Source organism: Homalodisca vitripennis, chromosome X, assembly GCF_021130785.1.
Source record: "Homalodisca vitripennis isolate AUS2020 chromosome X, UT_GWSS_2.1, whole genome shotgun sequence".
NCBI classification, from domain to species: domain Eukaryota; kingdom Metazoa; phylum Arthropoda; class Insecta; order Hemiptera; family Cicadellidae; genus Homalodisca; species Homalodisca vitripennis.
This window is the reverse complement of record NC_060215.1, coordinates 159,380,036-159,405,421: the sequence shown is the minus strand read 5'-3', so window position 1 is coordinate 159,405,421 and position 25,386 is coordinate 159,380,036. Positions and strand designations below refer to the sequence as shown.

At 32.9% G+C, this 25,386-nt stretch overlaps 1 protein-coding gene across 1 annotated transcript in view; it reads left to right on the top strand.

The window, feature by feature from the left end:
- The window catches only part of LOC124369707 (alkaline phosphatase-like), a 109,618-nt gene extending 86,329 nt beyond the window's left edge, over positions 1 to 23,289 (top strand). Inside the window, exon 3 of the mRNA XM_046827762.1 lies at positions 23,110 to 23,289. Within this exon, the coding sequence (XP_046683718.1) occupies positions 23,110 to 23,289 (180 nt within the window). The remainder of the gene's footprint in view (positions 1 to 23,109) is intronic.
- The last annotated feature ends 2,097 nt before the right edge of the window (positions 23,290 to 25,386 follow it).

Below are 25,386 nucleotides of genomic sequence, written 5' to 3'. Positions count from 1 at the left end.
ACTTTGTAGAAATCAACTATTGTGATCAAAATTTCAACAGCCTCATTCTCAAACAATCACCAACATCATGAATTTTACTCTGCGTACCGCTGACTCAGACTGTGGTCCTGTTGTCATGTTGGTAGATTCAATTCTGGAAGAAGGCTACAGCACTGAATTCCTTGAAATACACCTTGTTCGAGGTTTGCCATTGAATGATGACATTCACCATGTTTGAGGCAAAATATCCTCTGGCATTTATTTTTTGAGGACTTTGGCAAAGTATTGCCCTACTCAGGTTGAGATGACGGCATAGAATGGCTTAATTAACCCTCACCTTACCTATGGAGTGGTATTATGGGGTGCCTAACTACCAGTTAACGAGAGTGTTAAAGTTGCAGAAGTAAGTGATTCGAATCGCTCGTTTGAAGTTCAGACGGTCTTTTATAGACCTTCAACAATCTTCACCTGTTGACTCTGCCAAGTCTCTAAATTGTGCTAAACTCTGTTCTGTATGTCTAAATGTGCCAACTGGCCAAGACAATTATTCGTATGAGACCAGAAGTAGATGAACTACCGAACTGGTAAGCACAAATGGTTGTTTATGATTATCTACCCTCAAAGACAGGTGTTCACTTCATCAAAAAGCTGCTCAATGCGATAAAGAATGCAACAGAACCCAATGAACAAAAAAAAAAAAATTCGGTTGAAGCGCTTTTTACACACTAGCATTTTATAATGTTACCGAGTTTTCTGCATTTGACTGGGAGATCACCCAATCAGGGGATTGACTTTGGCGCTTTAGGTAGAAAATTGGTAGATGGATGAAGAATTAATGAATTTTGCATTGTATGATTGAGTGTAGTCCTGATGTAGTGAGAATGTTCAAAAATTTTGCTCTGAACTCTAATTGTTGAAGTTTGCTATACATGGAAATCATGTCTCCCCGATAAACATTGATTGATTAAAATGTCAACTGCCAATTACTAAAATGTTTCAATTACTTCAACTTTTTATTTATATGCAGCCCTTTTTAAATAAACAGTGTTGGCTGGCAGTGTTTCGCTTACAAGGCCATTAAGTTCTCTTAATTTAGATAAGACTTGATTGCAGTTTTGATTGGGCCATAAACTACATGATGTAAAGATAAGAATTCACTATATGCTTTGTGAAAACTTATTTTTGCAAATATTCTTGGTTTGTATTCTGATCAGTCTTAGTTGTAATAATATTCCGAAATGCAGTGTTTTACATTTCGAATACAACGTTCAACCTCTTTACCACTGGCTTTGTGAGCTAATGTCCTGCGACGCAGCTGTAACACTTTTTACAGTATATACAAGTAAAATATGCGGCATTTCCAGATACAGTTATTTTAGATATACAAACTGTGTTGAACATAATACATTTGGCTTATTTTCAGATGTGCATTCGCTTAAGGGACTAAACTAGATTTACGTACAGGGTAGGGTACTGGGTAGGATATTTAATTTTTGTGACAGTATTTCCATTTGGTTAGTGGCCCAATTAAGTCTAGAAACAAACACTCCACATTACTGCTGAGTTGTATGGAAAATAATTCGCCCTGATACTTTCCTTGAGCAGTTTTAGTCGAACTAATTTGACATTCATCACTTTTATTTATTTGGTTCATTCAGATTTGGTATATTAAAATATTAGTTGATGAGTTTCAGCGACTCTCCGATTTTTGATCTGTAAACAGTTCTTAGACTAAATTTACCCATTCTCTTGGTAAAAAAATACGAATCTAAATTGCAATGTTCTTTTTCTACATTACTATATACTTCTATAAGTAATAGTTTAAATACCTCTTCAAATTTTTGATTCTTTTCCAATTCCTTATATGCTAGGGATACAAGATTGATAAAAGGCAAATAATTAGTTTGGTTAATAAAAGTCCATTAACATTTTTGCTTTTTTAAATATACTAAAATGACATTTTACACAAATACTAAAGGATATGCCAATTTACGACGTAAACTTAGAGGATTAATAATTAGTTATGCTCGTTGGTTCCATGACGGTTTGCAAAGTTACAAACTGATGAAATGTTTTCTGTAGGTCTACTAGCTCCAACTGGTACAGTTAAACTTAATCAATGGCTTTTATCTCATTTTAAGTAGGATTTTGATTTGTTCTGGGTATTTCCTAGCTTGCATTTACATTTTCCTTTAAGGATTAATTTAACTGCTCCTGTTCATATTTATCTTTGACAGAACTAAACTAAATTAGCTCAGTTGGATATCTAACATGAATACTGACTCAACGTTACTAATAATATTTATCTGTTTTAATTTAGATCGGAGTTCATTATTGTATTTATTATTTGTCGCACGTTGAAATAAATAAAGCCGATTTATCGCTGCTAATAATTTCAGTGTAGCTACTTTCCAATAATATAATTTTATTTTCCACCAAAAATAACTTTGATAAATTTATATTTTTCATTTTTAATAATATTAACTTATTATTAAATTTATGTTATTATTTCCTGAATCACGTGTCCATTAGGCTTAACAGGAAGATAATAGAATCAGCTCACAAGAAATAACATAGAGTAGCGTTCGTTGTGCTTTATCTTAACTGTTGTCTTGTATAATTTATTATATACGTTTAATTGTAAATAATCTCTTAATTTAATCAGAATAAAAGTAACAATACTCTGAAAATTTTGAAAATAGTCATTTATACTGTGTAATAGGAAAGTACAAAACAAACTATTTTTACTTTATTACTGTGTTCCCTAAAGTCCATGAATCACTGCGGAAGAGGTTCCAATGCGACATAATTTGGGCAATCAAAGATGATCAGACCAATCGGTGGCCAAGAGTCAGATTGCCAAAACACTACCAAATAGTGATGTTCTCAGGACAACGACTGGCCATATATGTCAGAACCCTTTGTTATCTGAGATATATCGGGTACAGATTCATTACAGGCAAGTTTTATACTAAGTAACACTAACAGTAATCGAAAATGTGTTTTCTTGATAAAGGAATAGTTCATGATACTGCTAAATCTGTTCAATCATAATTTTGTTTATTCTTATCATCTAGATTTTTAATGTAATTTCCTGAAAGTCTCAATTGATGCTAACGATGTTATAACGGATTGGGTTAATTTTTTTATATACGGCTAAGAGTTAAATGTAGTTACACTTTTGTACGCATCTGACTGAAGTATTCTGCATAACTTGACAGGAACAATAAATTTTCAAAACATTTCAGAATGTGTTTACACAAATTTACCATCTGAAAATTATATCCAAATACATATAAAAATTACTAAATGTGTTCAATTTATATTAATTAATTTGTAACAGTAAACCTTTATATTTTATTTAAAAGAGGAAGATGTAATTTTTTGAGAAGTATCATATAAAATTGTAAATGTTAGTAATTTATTAATCTATTGATAGCTGTAAATTCAGAACTATTTATAGTTTCTAATGTTAAGAGTTCCCGCAATCAAATGCCAAAAAATTAACAGCCCAATTTTATCGTTTTTCTTCTCTTATTTCTCTTAAATGATAACAAACTAGAATAAGATCACATACGAATCCAATAGCGTTTTCACGGCGCTGCCATTTTCGTTTTTTAAAGGAAAGCCGACGCCTTTTAAGCCTTAGCCTAGCCGTCCTCATGGGCCACTGGCCTGTGCGAGGATCGTATCAAACAGAATAAGGGGGAGAGTCGACACAGTACAAGGTCAATAGTACTGATAAAAAGTACAACGATCACAGACAGATTTGAACCTCCGATGCCTCTAACGTAGATCCTAAATCCGACGCGTTAGACCGCTCAGCCATCGGTACCATAATCTTTGCTTAGTTCACGTTTCACAACGAGGTTATATCATCGATAGGTTTAGGAACTTGATTCTTTTTCAGAGTATTCCTTGTTTCTTTTGGTGTACCTTGTCGGGGAAGCATACAAAAATAGAACAATTATGTAAGATAATTTACTAGGCGTAAAGAAATAATTTATTTGTACGTTTCAAACTTTGCTTCTTGAGCAACCTGTTGTACTACAAAATCCTGTTTTTTATGTATAATTAGTTTCACAGAATCTAAATTAATTCTCCAGTATGTGATAAACTAGTAGTTGATTAATAAGATTGATTTCAGAGGCACTCGTTACTGAAGTCCACCATTTAATTAACTTATAATTTTAAGAGGTTGCGATAATTGGCTAACTTAAGACCCCAGGAGCAAAGTGGAGTTAACTTTATTATCTCTTACATTAGTCAATTGTTTTAAATGAATTGGTGATAGTGAAATAATGCTAGTAAATATCTGCAATAGACCACATTTAAGGGAGAAGACGAATGCTGCGTAGTATAATAAAGTTCCAATACGAGAATGATAACAAGTAAGAACACTAGAATATAGCAATAACTAGGATAAAAAGGTTGTGTGTGTTAGGAGGGGTAAGTAAAATTTAAGGTCTATACCTAGAGTAAGGAGTTATGAGTATCATTATACGTTAAGAGATTAATTCATACAAACTGATACCTTTTAATTAAACTATTTCCACTTTTACTCTCGATTCAGACTACTGTAAATTTAAAATACACTAATGGTGCTATCTCAAGACAGGATGACATTTTATCCTTATTTACACATAAAGTTGTATCATTCAATGGTAAAAACTAACTTTAACTGATACTTGAAAGTGGTGGATCTGAAGTCAGTGCGACTGTGTGTTGGATGTATGCGGGTATAATTGTAAGTCTGAATGTATGAATGTCTCGATTAGGGAACTTCCTATTGAATTGAGAAATCTGTTGACAATTGTGATACAATTTATATTGTTAACATAATGAAATAAAGTATTATTAATTTTAATAATAACGATTTTGATGCTTGCCAAGGACTAAAGAACATAATAAGCTTGAGACAAAAAAAATAAGAACTTCACTAAGTAAGACGGCTTCTGGGTGCGTCCTTTAGCTGTTTTGTTTCATTCAAATGGAATAATTGGATGGGAGTGGGAAAGTCAATATGGCCTTGTCGAAACTTATAATCACACTTTGAGCTTCTGGACTTGCGCTGATAAGTTTATCAGATTGTTTCTGTCCGATACGGAAAATGTGTGTTTAAATTTATAGAGAACGAGCATAGTTCAATAAGTGACGAAAAATAACTTACTGTTTGTCTTAGTTTACAATTCAAACAATTAATTGCAGTTACTGACGTCATAAGGTGTGTAATAATGTATCATGTCTCAATGGTTTAATTATGTGTCCTAAATTCTCTGAGACAGAAGATTTACAGTAGTAATAATGTATTTTGCTAGGCAATCTAATGTTTTTGCATGTAATGTTGCCAAAACAATGCCATGTAGGCACATCATGCATAAAATTCACAACACATACAAATGAAATAAATAAGACATACATTTTGTTTTCCGTATCATAATATACACTGTACAAATTGTAGGTTATGTTCTTCTACTTGTAAGCAATTAAGTATATTCCTAGGGACAACCCGTAGAAATGTTGCCCAAGTCTAGATTTGTTTAAAAAATGTATAACCACACCATAAAATATTCTATACTGAGTATAACAGTTACCATTACGAATATCCTTGTAGCAAAAATGGCCGAATTATCCATATAAAATATATTGTATAAACGAAACACAATTTAACTTTGATAATGTATCATGAGTGAATGAGTAATTAGTTCAAATATTGAATATTTAATTAATTTAAAAGCATTATATTAATTTCTGGAGTAATTTCAGAATGGTATTTTATTCCACCTACATACTATATATTAGATCACTGCTCCAATAATGACTCCAATTAATAATATAATTTGTGTAACTACAGTTTATCTAAGTTTAAGTGTAGGAATGGCTCTGTAAAATAAAAGAGCTCATTCATTCACTGCTGTTTTTTAAAATATGATAATTCATTATTCATTTCTTAATTAACACAAAATAAAATTAGTTCATGCAAAGTTAGTCTGTAGAAGTAGTCTCGTGAAAACTATATGCCAGAAAATTCTATTTATTTATATATTGCCTTCAGACTGGGCGTATAACATTTCCAGTAACTTTGCCATGTATTTACGTATGTATGCATGTCTTGAGTCTGCTCTGAATTAATTCATGTATGTATGTCTGGTGTCTGCTATGTATTTATGTATGTATGTATGGCTGGTGTCTGCTATGTATTTATTCATGTATATATGCCTGAAGTCTGTTATGTATTAATGTATGTTTGTATGTCTGGTGTCTGCTATGTATGTATATATTTCTGGTGTATGCTATGTATTTATGCATGTATGTATGTCTGGTGTCGGCTATGTATTCCGGAATTGTTCTATACCCTCCGACTTGTAATCGTTTATTTTGTGTTTCGTATGTTGTGTTTGACCAAGCTACGCAGATGTATGTACTTTGAACTCTTATGATGCAATATTTATACTGAATCATGCATGTATGTATATATTCTGTGTGTTTTATTTATTAGCGTGAAGTGTTATAATTCTTTTAATAAATTTATAAGTCTAGCGTATACAAAGTGTCTAATACCATTGTGCCCATTTTATAATTAAAAATAATCTTGTACTGTAAGACGTGGATTACAGATCAAAAAGCTATATATCAGTCAATATATTTACTGCAGAAATGTGAACCCAAGCCAGTGTATAAATATATAGTATAATTTCCATTTATTTCGGTACGTACTAATGTTATTGAAATGCTTTTTTATTGAATTAATTTAAGTTGAAATTTTTATGACTAATTTTAAAATTAGTTTTAGAAGAGGAAAACAATTTTATACATAATACATTTATATTAATGTGGGTCTAAATATCTCCACGAATAAAATTGTTTAATTCTTTGTTCTTACCAATAAGTATGCAACACATATATGTAAAAAGAAATACACTTTTATTTTGAACGCTTGAAACAATATTCTGGACAAGTGGTAGATCTAATATTATTAAAGTGTCGTAGAGTCTTTGTAAAAAATCCCAATAAATTAATTCAAGATTTACTGAGTTTTACTGAATTCTGTTTGTTTTGAAGTACAAGAGCCGGCTATACATACCATCTAATAAGCTAGTTGCAAGAGGAGGTTGGTGTTTGTTATGGAACAATACAGTTACGATTGTGTCGTTGTAAATGGCAGGTTATAATTTCAATAAATAGATACTATCTAGGCTTCGTATAGAACCCCTTATCAAATGGAATATCAAATCCTACTGGGATAAGTGGTGAGCAGATATTCCCTGTGCAAAACGTGCTTTACGTTTAAAGGTTGATATATTGGAGTTCTGAAGCTAGAATGCAAAACCGTTTCTCAATGAGCACCAATAGTATAACAAGCTAACTTTAGTGGCATCTGTTGTCCTATTTTCCGAGATTTAAAAATTTCACAATGATTGCAGACTATTGATTGTAAATAAACTTCCTTGGACTACGTGGAATGACCACATCAATGCTGTCTGTTACAAGCTATCCTCAGGCATGTATGTTCTTATATCGTTAGCTAAACATTACACAATTCAGGTGCTGATGACGGCGTATTATGGGCTCATTTGCTCACACCACTTTTACGGAGTAGTGCTTTGGGCAAACTCAGAATTCATGAGGTCATTCCGGTTTCGGAAATATCTGTTCGAAGTATTGCATACTTGAGAGTCATGCAAAGTGGCTTTCAAAACCCTGCAACAGTTAACGCTCCCACTTTATACATTTTTGAAACCACATTGTTTCATATAACTACACCCGCCTTGACAAGAGGCCAAGGCATTTATAAGTATAATACTAGGGGCATAGAAGGCTAGCAAACTGGAAGACAGGACTGTAGTTTCTGAACACTTTCCCCCACAAGCGGGTGATCACTTCATTAAAAGGTTGCCGGATTCTATCAAAAAATGCCTAAAACGCTCTTTAGTTATTTAGGGATATAACTGGGCATGACTCACGGCCCATTTGGGTGACTGACCGCGTAGCTGGGACTTGGATTGGAAAATTGGCGAATGGTTGAGTCGAATAAATTTACTTGTACTATCCTTGTATGTTTGAGTGAGGGAAATTGTGGTGTGCGTGTCAAAATTATCAGTTAACTTTTCCAATGCAATACATGGTATTTTCTCTTGCAAGAAAAGAATTCTATGTATCTAGATAGTTCTCAATACCCATTCATACCCCCATGGCCACTTTAGTACTAGATATTATCAGTACCGGAGACAGTTAAAAACCCTGACTTTGGCGTAACTTCAATATTCTGTCACCCCAAAATATGCGAAGAATACATTTCACGTTAAGGTGCAGCAGAAGTTTCCTCAGCTTCATATCTCAGTTAAAAAACTGTTTCTAGGTTTAATTTTTTATCTGTTACGCTACATAATTATTATTTGACAGGTTATCAATTATTATTCATTGTTCTCAACAGAAACAGCAGAACACAAATGTTACGGTACATAAATATTATTTGACACTTTACTCATTGTTCTCAACAGAAACAGCAGAACATCTGTTACGGTACATAAATATTGTTTTACAGGTTACTCATTGTTATCAACAGAAACAGCAGAACACAAATGTTACGGTACATAAATATTATTTGACAGGTTATTACTTCGTGTTCTGATTCTTCCCATTCGAAAAGAACCTCCCATACCTCAGAGAACGTTCAACACTGCAAGTTCAAATAGACAACATCCTTTTCCATTTTACTCGAACCAGGTAAGTAGAATAAGTTTATACATTGTAGTCTACCAAACCATTGTAATGTTCATTTTCATATTATTCTTTTTTTATCTCTTTTGACCACAGCTGTTTTTAAATACGCTCAAAATATCCATCAAAATATACTGTAAGGGATCTGTTAGAAATCCTATGTTATATTGTGCAGACTCACATATATGTATTTAATTTTACCAACTGTTCAACTAATTGTAAAGATTTAAATTTCTTTTCATAACATATTCTAAATTTTAAGAATCGCGAAAAAATGTTAAGTCTTATCAATTGGCGTTACATAAAATGAAAGTGTTTAACTACTTCCAATTTCATTTAGTCACATCACAAAAAAGTCAAATATACAATTTTTCTATAAATTTATATGTTTTTCAGTAAAAGTAAGTTTGCTTAACTTACTGTATAATAAAAAAGTACTAAAAGAAATAAATATTATAAATTTGTTTGTTTATAAAAAGATATATTTTAAAATGCATAGGAAGATTTTTGATTATAAATTAAACTGGACTAAACATATTTTAGACCTTATAGGAAAAACGAAACATACAGATTGTCCGTAATATATTTAGAGAAACAATGGCCTATAGCTTTTTGAACAATGTTTTATTTATACACATTTAAATGTTTTAGATAATTTAACCTTGGAAATGACACAAATGAAATAATATACATGTACTCCTCGATGGATTGAGACGTTGGCTTTTTGAATGTTTGTACAATAGAATGTTTAATAGTGCACTGAGGTAAATGTCTTCTTTAGTTTAAGTACCAGTATTCTTTAACAATTTCTTATTCTTTCATTTCTGTTTTATTATTCTACATTTATTTTGGATTTACACTTAGTTTTGACCGTTAATAATTTAAAATTGTTTTGAAAAGATCTATAGAATAATTGCTTTTTATAAACTATTATTTATTGATAATGGTAATAAACATAGCGTAATCTTTCCATTCTACTTTAAGCACGTTGTATATATTAATAGAATATTCACGTTGTGTGTATGCATGTATTTATGAATTTATATGAGTGCATGTTTACGTAGGTATGTAAATATGTACTAAAACAAAGTTGACAAATATTATAATAGATTAAGTAATAAATAAACTTCATTGCTAGATTTGAGTTTATAGTTTATAAGTTATTAAAGCTTGGTTGTTATATAGGCTATTATTTATAGTTAAAATTGTAGTTTGTCATTGTACTAATTAGTAGTTGATAAAACAACACCAATACATGTTTTACTTACTTTAAATATTATATACTATTATTTATTTTTAGCCAATAATTCATTTTTAAAGTGTTTTTTACTGACCACTTGTGTAGACCTTTTTCAATTGCTTCAAGAGTCTTTAATATAGTAATTGTTTTGAATAAAATATAAAATTCAGCTTTGCACTGACATACTTACAGGTTTTTTAGCGTTAAGGATCCAAATCCTTCCGGGATAAACCAGGGTTATCCAGTAAATTGACACTACACTCAAAATCGAGGCTCATAGGCTATTGAGTCAATACATTTGAAATGGGCTATTTTTATATCAAAACAGTTAGAAACTATTTAATATAAGCTACTAGAAGTCCGTGTTTAATAAAAATTTGAATTTTGTTAAATTGATCTTGTTTAATCGTTTTGCGGGTTGTAGTGCAATGCGTCCCAGATCAGATAGACGATTTAAATTTTCCTCCTAAAAACCGAAAACCGTATCGACGAACCCAAAACAACATAAGACCATCTAAAAAACTATATACTGTCTAACAAGGAAAATAATATTAGTCTTATAACCATCCGTTTAATGTATTATTCCCCACATTTCACTGCCTGCTATGTAAAATATCATCGATCAGTCATTGAATTTAATTTATATAATTACGAGTATTTTAATCAAGGATAATCTAGATTATTTTTTAGCAATTCTCAGACAAAATCAATTTTGTTTTTACAAATTTCTTTATCGTCCAGGTGTTGAAATTATACAGTTTATTATTTACTAAATATTCTTATATTATTGAACTTATGGAGCACATAGCAGAGCTATAGAAGTCAGGCCTAAAGTGAATAATATGTATTGGATAATTTTATAAAATCTTAGTCACCTTTCGAGAGACTTGATTTAGATGAAAATGTAAAATACGTTATAAACTGTCAGTTTTACATTAGTGTAAATTAAAAAATGTTATACTAACTGCCTACATTCAAAAAAATCTTGAAAAGTTTTAAAATATTTTTTAAAGTTTGGTAGTTTAAGTTCAAATGGATTTAGCAGAGGAACCTTGCAAAAATTTAGCTCCCAAGTTGCACACTGTCTACTGAAATGGCGAGTAGCGCAACCTACCGTTTTAAGATGTGGGAGTGAACGTTTTGATTGCAAGTAATTAGAAAACCAAACCTTTTAACATAAACGTAATATTTAATAATAGCTGGAAATGTGATCAAACATTGTATATCTGAAAATAAATATGGTGAATATTATACTATTTATAAATTTATCAGGAAATAATATTTAAAAAATTTGCCTAATGTAATTTATATCTAAATATTTCCATTCTATTATCATCATAATACTGTAAATCTTTAAAAACATTGGTAACCTATTTAAGAGATTTACCCGAGTTTCTTAAGAATAAAAATATCTTCTCACCATTCTTAAAAATCGCACCGTCTTAAACTATGTCAACAAATTTTCTTATTGCTACAGATTTGAAATTTTAATTTTAATGAATTTTTATAGTTCAGTTAAGCTCCAGTAAAACTTCATCTTAGTGCAGCGTCTGGAATCTGACGTTGTCACTGACTCCTGGAATTTGGAGTCATCTCAAGAGATCCAAAAAGAGTTCATTTTAGGCTTCTTCGACACCGCTACTTGTGGATCTCTTAAGACAATCATGACTCCAAATTCCAGGGGTCAAGTCTGTAATACCGTCAGATTCCAGACGCTGCACTAAGAGGAAAGTGAAATGGAGCTAAACTCAAATTCACATTGAATCAACCCTTCCCACCATAGAGTACGTTATGTATAGAAGTCTTTATTCTTTGCGTTGCTTTCTGACATTATTAGCTTTTAACCCATGGGCCTTTAAGTTGATTAAAAAAGGCTAATCAGCAAGAAGGAATCAAATAAGATGGCAAATACTGTTATGCTTTTTTGATTGGAACATTTTTGAGGGAGTCTGCTCCCTGCTTGAACTGGTTTCTTTGAGTGACAGGTGTGAATATTACCGTTCCAGACGGTTTCTTTACACTGATTGACACAAAAAATTATTGGTTTATGGGAAATGAATACTTGTAGGTAACTGTACGATTGGGGGTTTTAAGTTGGCACGCCTGAGACATTCAAGATCACAATTCAGGAAAACACACAGAAACGATTATATTAATAAGGACACTTTATAATGGATTTTTTTTAGTATATTTAAGAAAAATATTGACAAATCAGTGCTAGTGATAATATGATTTGATATATTTTTTATTCTATCCTATGTTTTTATTTCAGAAACATTGTTCAATCATGTGGATTTTTGTACCTTTGACAATCTCGATAATCGCTACTGCTTCCGGATATGTGGCAACAGTGGACGCACAACCTTATTGGAGTTATCAGGTGAATCCTAATAATATATTTACTATATTACAAGGTATACCAGTGCAATCCTGGTCATTTGGCTTCATCATTTACTAATAATATAAATAAATCCGAAGGAACGATTTGAATACTGGTGTTATCTCAAGAAATAAATCGTGTATACTTATGCAAAATTAAACAATGTACGTCAGGTCTAAGTGCATTAAGGAACAGTTTATTTGCCAGAACCAGGTTTGGAATATATATATATATATATATATATATATATATATATATATATATATATATATATATATATATATATATATATATATATATATATATTGTACTATAGTAAACCAACTTGTACAGTTATGAACAATTTTAAGACCTAGTTAAGCGGTTATTTGTACTTAAATCCATATAAGAACTCGAATCCTGTGAACTAATCTTTCCAGGGGCCATAATGTACGTACTGGAATGTAAATTCTGGGGTAAAAGGAATGTTTGAATGTTGTTTTATCCAAATACAAATAGGGTTCAACCTTGAACCGTGAGGAACCAATATATCAAGAGGTTTATTTATAACAAGAGTTGTCTATAGACGGGCATAGGGAAAGACAGATGTACTGACTCTCATTTGATCTTTTGATCAAAAGAGGATTTTCTTGGACTCTAGGAAACGCATGTACCAGATTTCAAATCTCTTGTTTCTTTCTACCAAGAGTTATCGCAGACAGAAGGGCAGGTAGATAGACATGAGTCCCTCAGATTATCCTTTTCAATTTAAAGCTTACAGTTCCCAGTCAAACGCTGATTTTCTATGACGGTGAATAAAGCTCAACGACTAGTTAAACAGAGCCACAGTGGATTTAAGGAACCCTTATTTCTTCCACGGCCAGCTGAATGTGGCCTGGTCTAGACTTCGCTCGTGATGAAGTAATGTCGTGTTAATGGAATGTTTCAGGCGAAAGATCTGCAATACTAATTATTAAATAATTTATTAAATTATCCAATACACAATAATAACGTAGCTATGGTAAGAAGTGTTGATTCAATTGAATTTTGAGTTCACCTCCAGTTCACCTTCCTTTTGTTGCATCGTCTGGTATCTGACGCTGTCTCAGACTTGACTCCTCGAATTTGGAGCCATGTTTGTCTGAAAAAAGTCGACGGCGAAGAAGGTCATAACGAAACATCTACATTGTTTTGTTGTGTACTTGATGATGAGACAATGAGACTACCACTTTAAGTATTTATAGGTGTCTCTGATGTCGAAACGATGTCAATGTTTCATTTTGAGTTTCTTGGATTCTAGGAGTGAAGTCTGAGGCAGCGTCATATACCAGAATATGCTGCAATAAAAAGAAGGTGAACTGGAGTTAAACTAAAAATTCAACACAGTAATAGTTGGGACATAACAAACTAGGTAAAACAAGTTTATATTTTAGTCCCGTAGTAAAGCACGGTTATTCAGCTAGTAAGTAATTCTCCCATTTTCCATAATTTCCTATTTGTCTTTCGATGAATACCTAATTTGGATTATCACGAACATTTTATAACAAAAAAGCCAAATCAGTGCGGGTATTATCGAGTCATGCAATTACCAAAGAATAACAATTTATTTACAATATTGCAGAGGAAATAATTTTAAAATAGTTCTTGGGCTCGATATGTGTTATGAACTATTAATTATTCCTACATTTTAATCGCCATTTCCAGTTATGCCTTAACGTTGGTGGTAATAGTTATTTATATATTCAACATTCCCATTATTTCACATTTTACAAAACAGTGAGCCGTGTCCAGGGAACAACAAAAATATAGTAGATAAAAACACATACACACACACACACACACACACACACACACACACACACACACACACATATATATATATATATATATATATATATATATATCGGATTAATAATTACTAATTTAGTACTTCATAATAGCAACTTCCTTTTTTGTACGCAGGGTTATCCTGGGAGTCCCTCCTATCCTGGGAGTCCCTCCTACAACGGCTGGAGTGCTCCAACTGGGAATGAAGGGCTTGGGTTGCTACAAATGGTTTCCAGACGGCGTAATGACAAATGTCGACTGTGGGGTGGAATGGATGAGGTCTTCGGCATTCCAGGATTAAGAAATGCTATTGAATATTCATATTTCAACACGATAAAGCCATCCATGAATGAAATGTTTTACAACTTAGGAATTGACAGAGGAGCCACGTACAGATACGCTGACAGTCTGTGTAACAGGAATTCACAAATAATATCATTCCTACCCGGCAATGACGTGGTCAGCATGCTTTGCTCGGATATTCATCATACAGTGCAGCAGGAAAATTTGTAAATCTAATATATTAGAGTATGGTTGTGTTTGGATGAATTTTGCAAAATATATATTTCTAAATGATTTCCTCATATAGAATTTAAAAGTTATGCTTGTTTGTATTTCCGTATCCCATCATTTAATATACGTATAGAATAGTGCGGTGATAAAACAGTCAAAACTAGAATCCGAGAATAAGTATGCGTCCTCAGCTGCAATTTAGACTTTTAGAATTTATATTTTGCATCATAAGCTTCCCATTTTCGTTGTAAATTTAGATTTTGTAATTTTTACCGTGAGATTTAAAATTTTAACAACTTTAAGCATATATTGCTAAAAAATTTTTTTGAAGAAATTCGTTAATTAACTTAAGAAAGGTTAGTGGTACTGTGGAGGGAAAAGTGTGGGCTCCTCATATAATTGATATTTTAAGGGTGCAAAAAAACTTTAGAGTTTACAGTATACTAGGACAGTATACAACCGATTTATTAGGTGGTGCCTATTACGTAGTCGTATGATCTCCTGGTCGTGGAGGGTTGTTATTTCATGTGTCAGAGAGAAGCCGATGGTGTAACAGTATACAACCGGTTTATTAGGTGGTGTCTAATGCGTACTAGTATGATCTCCTGGTCGTGGAGGGTTGTTATTTCGTGCGTCTGAGAGAAGCCGATGGTGTGACAGTATACAACCGGTTTATTAGGTGGTGCCTATTACGTACTCGTATGATCTCCTGGTCGTGGAGGGTTGTTATTTCATGCGGTCTGAGAGAAGCCGATGGTGGGAAGGGAGAATGGCTGTGGAAGTTGAGAGTTGAGTTCACTCTAATGGGGCCGGAGATTGCCTCATAAAAGAATGAGGACAAAAAACAAGGCTTTAGTCACTTGAGGGGGCAACCACACAGATCAACAGTGACTTTATCTCTATGAGCTGTTGATGACATGTGTTAGGAAATTCCTTTAAGAATTTATGATACTGAAACTATTTTATTAGAAGAAATGTGCTTAGCTGAGCGTTAGCGAAGCCTATCACTCATGGGCTTAAAAAATTCCAAATGACTTCCAGCGTGAAGTCATATATATATATATATATATATATATATATATATATATATATAAGCAATGCTGAGTGTTAGCAAATAATTATAAATTGGCCTTATAAGTAACCATAATGATAGAAATAAAATAAATTTGCCAACAAACAGTTCATAGAGTAAAATGAAAAATAATAGATTCTAGTCAGTAATATGGAAGCTAACCAAGTAATGTTTATGGAATTATACTGAAATAAAAATGCTTTAATAGAATATATTAATATTATTGTAACCCTTAATAGCCAAGATGCTAAAGTGAGAGCAATACACTCAGGTGTATATACTGTCCATATTGCTGTGACCATATGTCTATACTAGTTTAATAGTAATCTGGCTAGCATTGATGGAATACATAAAAAAAAACATTTAATAATAGCTTAGTAGTTAAGATTTTGCATATAATAATCTAGTTTTATATTTTTCTTTAACACAACTAATTATACAAACACAAATATAGAAAAGCATTCAAAGTCATCCCATTGGTTTAGTTGCACTCAGTCATTAATAGAATGTCAGAATCCAATTACACTCAAAACGAAAGAAATATGGCACAGAAGGTCTAATTTCTTCTTGTTTGAAAAGTAAAAGTTCCTTTTGTTAGCAATACATTTCCATTGTTGATAAATTATATATTTTAAGATAATATTAATTAGTATTATGATTTTTGCATGGTTTTACGAACCTAGAATTCGATACCGAACAACCAAATATAACAAAATTAAAAGGACAATATCGACTTTAAACTTTGGACAGAATGACAGTCTGAAATATACGGGGACATTGAAATAAACTCTACATAAGTACCTGTAGAGCAATAACTGAAGGTGAAAATTCTTTATAAATTGTGCAAATAGATTTCAATGTCAAACTCAGCATTCTAAGGGTGCACAGAATAATTTAAACTATGCATGGAGACTAGAAGCGTCTCCTCATTTTAACGTACTCAGTGCACAAAGCTTTGTTTATTGTTTAAATATTCTGCAGTGGAGGGCAAAGTAAACTCACCCTAAACTGGATATCTCATTATCAAAAGTCAATCAATAAATCTAATCAGTTTAACAATGTAACTCGATTGTGATTCCCTTGTGTTATCTCCTCCAATGTATTTAATCAATGTTTTGATTATCATAACTAGATAAACACTCCGTACCAGTTAAACAAAATAATAGTTTATAGAGTAAAACTCGTCATATCAGATCTTGACGGCTTTGAGCTATGGTCGGAGCAAGAAAAATTTGAGTAACCTTAGGAGCAAAGTCCCATTTTTTCTAAGCAAAATCGTGTATATATTTTAAGATGAACAGTTATACAGTAATGTATGTAACAGTTTATACATCATTAGTGAAATGATTTTGGCTAAAATAAAATTATACAGCGTTCTGTATACAGTATTCATTGATGAAAATAATAAAAGTTATATGCTTACGGAAAATAATGTTTAAAACCTCGATCCCGAGAGCCAATATAATTCAATTTTCATACTTAAAAGTATATTTATTTATTACACCTTTGAAGTAGGAAGTTTTTATTTCTCTAATAGTGAGCAGTTCCATAAAAATGAACTACGTCACTCCTAGAAACAAGAGATTATACTCAAATAAAAATACAAATACAAATATTCTTTATTTTCAAATACATTAGGTATTGAAATGGCGTTAAATAAAATCATCACAAACAGTTGTTGCAATTTCAAAAATAAGTTTTTCAAATGGCAATGTTCATTGTCTTCTTTCAATAAACTCATTAAGTGAGTAAAAAGGATTGTTAATTAGCCAGTCAGTAAGAGTAGTCTTCAGTCTTCTCCCGGTGAGGCATCTCAATTCTTCAGGTAGAAGGTTGTGCAGCTTCATGCCCATGTAGGAGGGTTACTTTTCATATAGGGAGAGATGGTGAACTGGTAGTTGGTAACGAGTACCGTGTCTAGTATTGTAGTCATGTAGGTATCTATTCTGCGTCAGGGGTTGTCCAACAGCATATAAGATGACTTCTTTTATGTAGAGGTTTACTATTGGCATAATCTTCAGGGTTTTGAAGGCTTCTCTACAACTTTCTCTGTAGCCTAGCTCAGCTAAGGTTCTTACGGCCCTCTTTTGTAGAATCAAAACTTTCTGAAGATTACTTGCGGAAGTTCCTCCCCATATCATTAGGCCATACCTGATGTGAGTTTCAAACAAGGAATGGTAGGCAATTTTCGCAGTAGATATGTCGCTTATACATTTTGTACGTTTAATCATATAAAGGGAGGAATTTAATTTGGAGAGAAGATTGTCTACATGCTGTGACCAGGTAAATCCCTCATCAACAATGACTCCTAAATATTTAGCTTGGGTGTTTTTTTCCACGTCGGGTATTGTTGGTACTTCATCACATCTTCTCCTAAATGCGACTTGACTAGTTTTGTCTGGATTTACCTCTAAGTCATTTGGGTTGACAGTACTGATAAGCCATGTTCAAGGCTGTGAATGATCTGATATCTAGGTTGTCTTTTTGTCCACTCAAGAGCAAGGTGGTATCATCAGCGTACATTGAAACTGTACAAAATTTGTCCAGGTGTTCGGGTATGTCATTTGTAAACAGTATAAATAATACTGGTCCCAAAACAGACCCCTGGGGTACTCCTCGATTTATAGGTAAAGGTATTGATCTAGTTATTGCTGTGGTTTTACTTGTTGCTTATTTTATTTCTACTATTTGTTTTCGGTCTTTAAGATAGCTTTTAAACCACATCTTGGCTGTGCTCTAAATTCCTAATTTGTCTAATTTGTGTAATATGAGATCATGGATCAAGCAGTCAAACGCTTTACTCAAGTCTAGGAAGAAACTAGTAACATGTTTTCCTTCCTCAAGGTTGTCCATTGTGTAGTCAGCAAAATCGGTCAGGGCGGTCATGGTTGATTTTCCATTGATGAAACCATGTTGTCTCTCAGTTAATAAATTAAACTTCTCACAGTGGTCCAAAAGCCTTCTCAGGACAACTTTTTCTAAGATTTTAGAGAAAGTTGGCAATATTGATATTGGCCTGTAATTGCCAACTTCGATTTTACTTCCCTTTTTATGTTTTGGGTAAACTTTTGTAAGTTTTAAGGCTGATTAAAATTGACCTTGACTCAAAAATTTGTTAATAATACTTGTGATGGGGATCGTTAGTGATTCCTTACAATGTTTAAGTATTTTTGTGGAGATATTGTCGGTTGCTGCAGAAGTTTTTTGTTTGAGATTTTTTATAATATTTTGTATTTTTATTTGGCTTGCGTGTTGGTAGTTATGTAAGTCATGGCCGGTGTGCGAGGTTGTGTGTGGGTCTATAGATGGTTCATGATTGTTTTTCAGCGTTCTCTCAGCGATGCTGGTAAAGAAGTGATTCATATGGTTTGCAATTTTATAGGGGTTATCTTCTACATGTCCATCAATTTAAAGCTTGAGTGTTTGTTGTATTACATTTTTTGTCTGTCTTTAATCGTTTATTATCTTCCACAAGGCTTTAGATTTATTTTCTGCTCTATTTATGAAACTGGCTGATGCCTCTTGTCTTAATTTTCTCAGCCTCGTCATATTCTTTCTTAGCCTTTGCTAGATTGCGTTTATCTTCTTCATTATTTGTTTTCTCATATACTAGAAGTTTCTGAAGGAAGTTTTCTTTTAGCAAGTTTACCTGATGGTCTACAAAATGTTTATTTGTCACCTTCTTTTTCCTTCTAATTTTCTTTAATTAATGGACATGCTTGATTGAGAGCCATGGTAACTATTGACATAAATTTAGTATAAGCTTCTTCTGCAGTGTAAGCATTGAGCACTTCATCCCAATTTTCTTGTAGCAGTAAAGCCTTTAACATACTAAGGTTATTCTGGGAATAGTTTCGGCTCATTCCACTGTAATAGGTGTTTTCCTGACAAGTCCTTATTTGTAACGTGCAAAGTTGTGCAGTATGGTCAGATAGGCGGCTGTAAAATACCTTACTTTCTACGTTTTCAAGTGGTAGATTTGTACAAACACAGTCAATTGAAGACCTTGTATTCGATGTAATCCTAGTAGGAGGTAGATTCAATCTATAAATGTTGTGACTGGTCAAAACATTATTAAGTTGTTTGTTTTCGTTGTCAGTCTTTAAGCAGTCAAAATTTATGTCACCTAATAACAGAATGGGGTGATTTTCTGCTTTTGTTTTTTCAACATATCTGATATTAGACTCATTGCTTGATGAAGGTTACCAGAAGGAGGTCTATAATTTCCAGTAATGTATAATGGTTTTTTGTTCAATGTTAGCTTAATCATTGCTGTTCCGCAGATTAATTCTTGACAGTATGCTGAAACAGGGATTGTCTCTGACAGGTGGAATATGTTTTTGTCAACATATATTGCTGCTCCTCCTTTAGTATGGTTACTTCTACTAAAGTAGGTGGCAAGTGTGTAGCCAGAAATATTGATATTTTTAAAAATGTCTTCTTTAAGTCCATATTCTGTGAGTATTAAGATCCTTGGCTGTAGAAGAAGTACAGCCAAGGATCTTAATACTCACAGAATATGGACTTAAAGAAGACATTTTTAAAAATATCAATATTTCTGGCTACACACTTGCCACCTACTTTAGTAGAACAAAGATAGTAGATAGTAGAACACCTTCTTGAAGGTGGACTGATCTGTTAGTTTTATTCTTCAGTCCTTGGATATTTTGATGTAGAACAGTGATTTTAGGTTAACTTGTTTGCAGGGTGATGGGGATTTACAAAGATCCTGGTTTTGTATTTTGGTTTGAATTTGTGAAATGCCTTTGGATGTTTGCCTAAAAAATGTTTTTCCGGATGAACTCTATAAAAAGTACTTTGTCTAGGTGGTGAATAGTCATTTGGAAAATGTACCTACACTTCAACAACTATCTTATTGCTATTTAGTACTGGAGTGTCTGGTGTTTTCAGTATTTGTGACGGGGTTTGTCTGGCTCTTCGGTTCATGACGGTCAGGTATCGGGCCGGAACCAAGCGTCGCAAGAAAGCTGGTCAGTTTTTGTGACGGGGTTTGTCTGGCTCCCCCACTCTTCTGTTCATGCTGGTCAGGTATTGGGCCGGAACCATGCGTCGCAAGAGAGCTGATCAGTTTTTGTGACGGGGTTTGTCTGGCTCCCCTACTCTTCTGTATAGTCTGGTCAGGCGTAATTAGGTCAAATCCGGTGTTTTGTGGTCTCTACACTTTTTTACTTGTAATGAAACACTAAAGTAATTTGATTTTCTAGTTTGTCTTATTGGGTAGTTTTTACTTTTTAGTTCTGAAACTGGCTTTAATTTAGTAAGACGAGCCTTCTGTTTCTTCCTTATATTTACTTCTTTGTTCTGGTCTTCTTGTCCTGTTATTATATTCAGGACATCAGCCTTAAGGGCTGGCAGAGGGGCATAATTATTCATGACATAACTCGCAAGATCAGCCATGGACTGCTCCATATGGTCAAATTTTTCCAGGACAAGAGCTAGATCCAACAAAGAAGCAGGATTAGGATTTGTCGATTGTGAGCTAACAAAGGTTGTTTGGGTTTCCATGTCATTAAAAGTTTTAAAATTGTAACTGTCAGTTTGCTCAGTCATTATTTTCAATTTTGAGTTGATTTTGTCTTGCTCGTCTATTTTATATAGATAACCAGTGAGCATTTCTGATTGTTTTATGTCGTGTTCCTCAAAAATATTTTGTAAGTCAGATTTATCTTGTTTACATTTAATAAGCTCTTGCTCTACATCCTCCAACTTGTTTAGCAGGATTTCAATTTTCTGTATATGTTTAATTTCTATGGCTGAGAGTTCTTCAACTTTTGCTTCCATACTAATTGAGTTGGCGTCAAGTAGAGAAATTGGACTATTTAGATAGTGGATGTTATTTTTAAATTTATTATTCTCCTGTAGTAAGATTGTTCCGGCCTCTGCAGCTAGGGTCAGAGATTTGTCTAAGTCCTGATCTTCTAGCTTTTCATGGTCAATCAGTTTAGATTTTACTTCGTCTAGTTTTAAGTCAGTCAGGGAGGGAGGGAGAGAGGAAGTTGTGCTTCCAAAACTAACACATTGAGTAAAACTATTTTCAAGGCCTTGAAAAGAACGGTCTGGAGTGATTGGAGTTGTACTTAAATTTAAATTTGGATCACTATGTTCTTGATCAAGCTGTTGGTCTCTTCTACAGGTAATACATTGCCATTTTGCAATTTCAGATTCGGTCCATTTTTTTAAGCTTTTTTCTGGAAGTTTTGGCATCCTGAGTGGTACCATTTTTTACATTTTCCTGTACATTTTATTCCTGAAAATCTGACACCTATATCACAGTTGCCACAAGGATATTTTGTGGGCATTTTGTACAGCTAGGTACAGAGTAGAGCAGGAGTACAGCTTAAGCTAGGTCAGTAAGTACACAGCTGCTAGCAGTTGTCAGCAGGTTGCGTAACAAATGCTGGAGCTGGTTGTAATGAGGTCAGGCGCGAGTTGTCAGTTCAACATATGTTGACGATAGACTGCACTTGTATTCTTCATTAAAATTGTGTTTGTGATTAGTTGACCTCTGTTGTCATGTTATATGAGAAAAGATTTTCTTTTAGCTTTGCTTTCTAGATTTTATGTGGCTGCAATGATTCAGCTAGATTGCTATGTGGTATTTGTGACATCATCATCTAGGTCAGTTGTTGGAAATCAGTTAATTGAATGTTTCTCTTAAGTCTTGAAATTAAGATGTGAAATAATTGTGTGAGGATCACTTACAGTACTTCAGGTAAAGCGTAGTTTGTAGGTAATTTGTTGAATTTACCTAAAACCATCACTATTTCACAGTTTCCTAGGATCACTTATCACTATGAGTATTGGCAGGTAGCCATGTTGTATATTGATTCTCTACACTAGCTTGTGGATTGGCTAATGTATTATTCTGCATTATAACTTAAACATAAATGCACAGATTCCTTAAAAAATTAATGTTCCATAAAATCCTTTAATAATGCCTAACGTTGTACCTTAAAAACCGAGTGTACCATTTCGTAAAAGAACATTTAAGTTAATATTTTAAGTTAATAAACAGTATAATATTTTAAAATTCTATTTTTATTTATATTCCTTTTTATTAATAGGATTAATTGGTGTTATAATTGCAATTCACATGTTTTTATTAGCTCTACAAAAATAAATGTAACCGCAATGTGAAACTTTTAATTGGACTAATGAATAAAGTTATCGCCTGATACCGGGAACAATCGGATTCGGTCGGATATCCCGAGGAGTCGGTCACGCCTTGTGGTCAGATATGAGGAGGGGTCGTACTTTACTTCATCTTAGGTTCTGGGATGTATTATATTCTAAGGAGGAGGATAACGATAAGAGCGAAATTAAAGCTTTTCCCGGTAATTGTATTAATAGACTTTATTTATACTACTCTATTTTTAGACGTACAATCTCGACGCTCAGATCGGCGAGTCGTCCGCCTTCGCTACGGCACACCTCTGCGGTGTAAAGGCGAACTTCGAGACTGTCGGCCTAGACATTAGAGGGAAGTTCGGGAACTGCACGTCTACCTTCGTGTCGAGGGTGGATTCCCTCATTGACTGGGCTCAAACAGGAAGGTGAAACAGAACGTAACCATTATTTTAAGGCTTAAGAAACCATACAGAACCCATGTTGTAAAACAAATTATAATGCACCTAAATAGAATTTTCTTACATTTTTAGGATGTGACCTTTGAAACATGTCCGTTTAACGTTCTCCATATCTATAGTGTATTTTCTTTGTATTCGTTGAGACAGAGTATTAAAACTTACCGTATGTAAGCCATCAGTTAAGACTTGTTATATCACATTATAATGCACCTAAATAGAATGTTCTTACATTTTTAGGATGTGAACTTTGAAACATGTCCGTTTAATGTTCTCCATATCTATGATGTATTTTCTTTGTATTCGTTGAGACAGAGTATTAAAACTTACAGTATGTAAGCCATTAGTTAAGACTCGTTCTGTCAGTTAGTTTTTTAATAAGATAATTTGATTCAATTTAATATAAACAAATTATTTAAGAACAAACGTTTTAAATGCTACAAACATTCATAACTAGAGAATGTTTCCCCCACAAAGACTACACACGTGGATGGGAGACAGAAATGTTCATGAGTCTAAATATAAAAGATAAGAAATTAAATATCCTATAATAAAAAATACGTTGATAATTTACCACAAGAATATTTGAACATAAAATAAGTACAAGTTAGTTACTCTATAAGATGATTTAATACCTAAAAATATGAAAAAATTCTGTTGGGGCTAGAAATTAACCAGTGGTTTAAAAATGTATTACTAAATTAACTAGTTTAATGTTCATTCTGGGTAGAAGCTAAGTTTAAGGTATATAAAGAATTTGTAGATTATTTGGGGCATAAAAATAGCTACAAGAATATTACTGAAGTATTTAAAATACTGTATATCGTGTAAAATCTGCGTGACCTCAATGGATTTTAAAAACTTATGTGATAAGTTTGAAATTTTTACGTAAAGTATTTTTGTGCCTTTAAGCGTATTTTACATTATATTATAAGGTACGAATTATGAAGAATTGGGCTGAATTGGTGTGCATGTACGAAAGGAATTACATGTCTAAATAGGATTAGAAAGAAATGATAATTGTTTTTGACTTATATATTTGTTTCACGCGTTATATTTATAGGGAATATCAGGATAAAATAGGAAATTAACGTAAAAATAGAGTTAACATATCAACGAAAGGTAATTTAGATGTAAAAAACAATCCTGGTGTTATAGTTTAGTTAAATGCTAAAAACATTTAGTTTAACTTTAAAATTACATGAAGATTTAAAATAATCTTATGTTTAACTTTGTAATGCCAAAGTTTATTGTGTGTGGTGCATTTCCCTACATGTAGAGTCTTAAACCTTTATATCAAGATTAATATAAAGGCACAATTTCCGCATAACCAAGCATAGCAGCTAAATAAAACATTAAGAAACATTGTTGAAAGGAAATGAACTTGAAAAATATTTAACTATGTTTGAGCTGAGTGAAAAATTAAATGATGTATTTATACAACACGCAAAAACTGTTGAAATATACATCTCGAATCATTCGACATTACCCTTATGGTTAAGGCCGCGTCCTCAGGTTTTCTTCGCGTTTTTAATATCAGTAAATGCATGAATTGGTCTAAGATTTACACATTTATTACTGAAGCGTATTGTGAGAATATTGTACTCTTTGCTAGAGGCCACAATAAAGAGACAGCTGTTTGAATTTTTTAAAGTATTTATAGCTGTTTATAAAAAGGGCGCCACCTCATTTGCAGTATGTCTCGTGGTGAGAGAATGAGGAAATTGTTCCCGCCTGACTATCGTTAGTTTACGGTAGCTTATTGTAGCCTGGGAGGTGAGAGGTCTTTCTTATCGGATCGATTTCGGTTTAGACCGTATTTAAAATATATGTGTTTATGAATCTTGAATGTGAAAGTTTAATAAATACTGTCGTCCTCACGTATTATAAATTAATTTAGACCCACGTGAACTGTAAACCATTTGATTATTTGATCATTTGAATGATTTTTTAAAACTAATTATATTAAATTCGAAATTGAGGTTTATAGTCAGTTCAAACATTAACAGTCATGTAATAGACTTATACAGATGTAAAATCAATAACACCAATCGACAGAGGTTTAAATCAG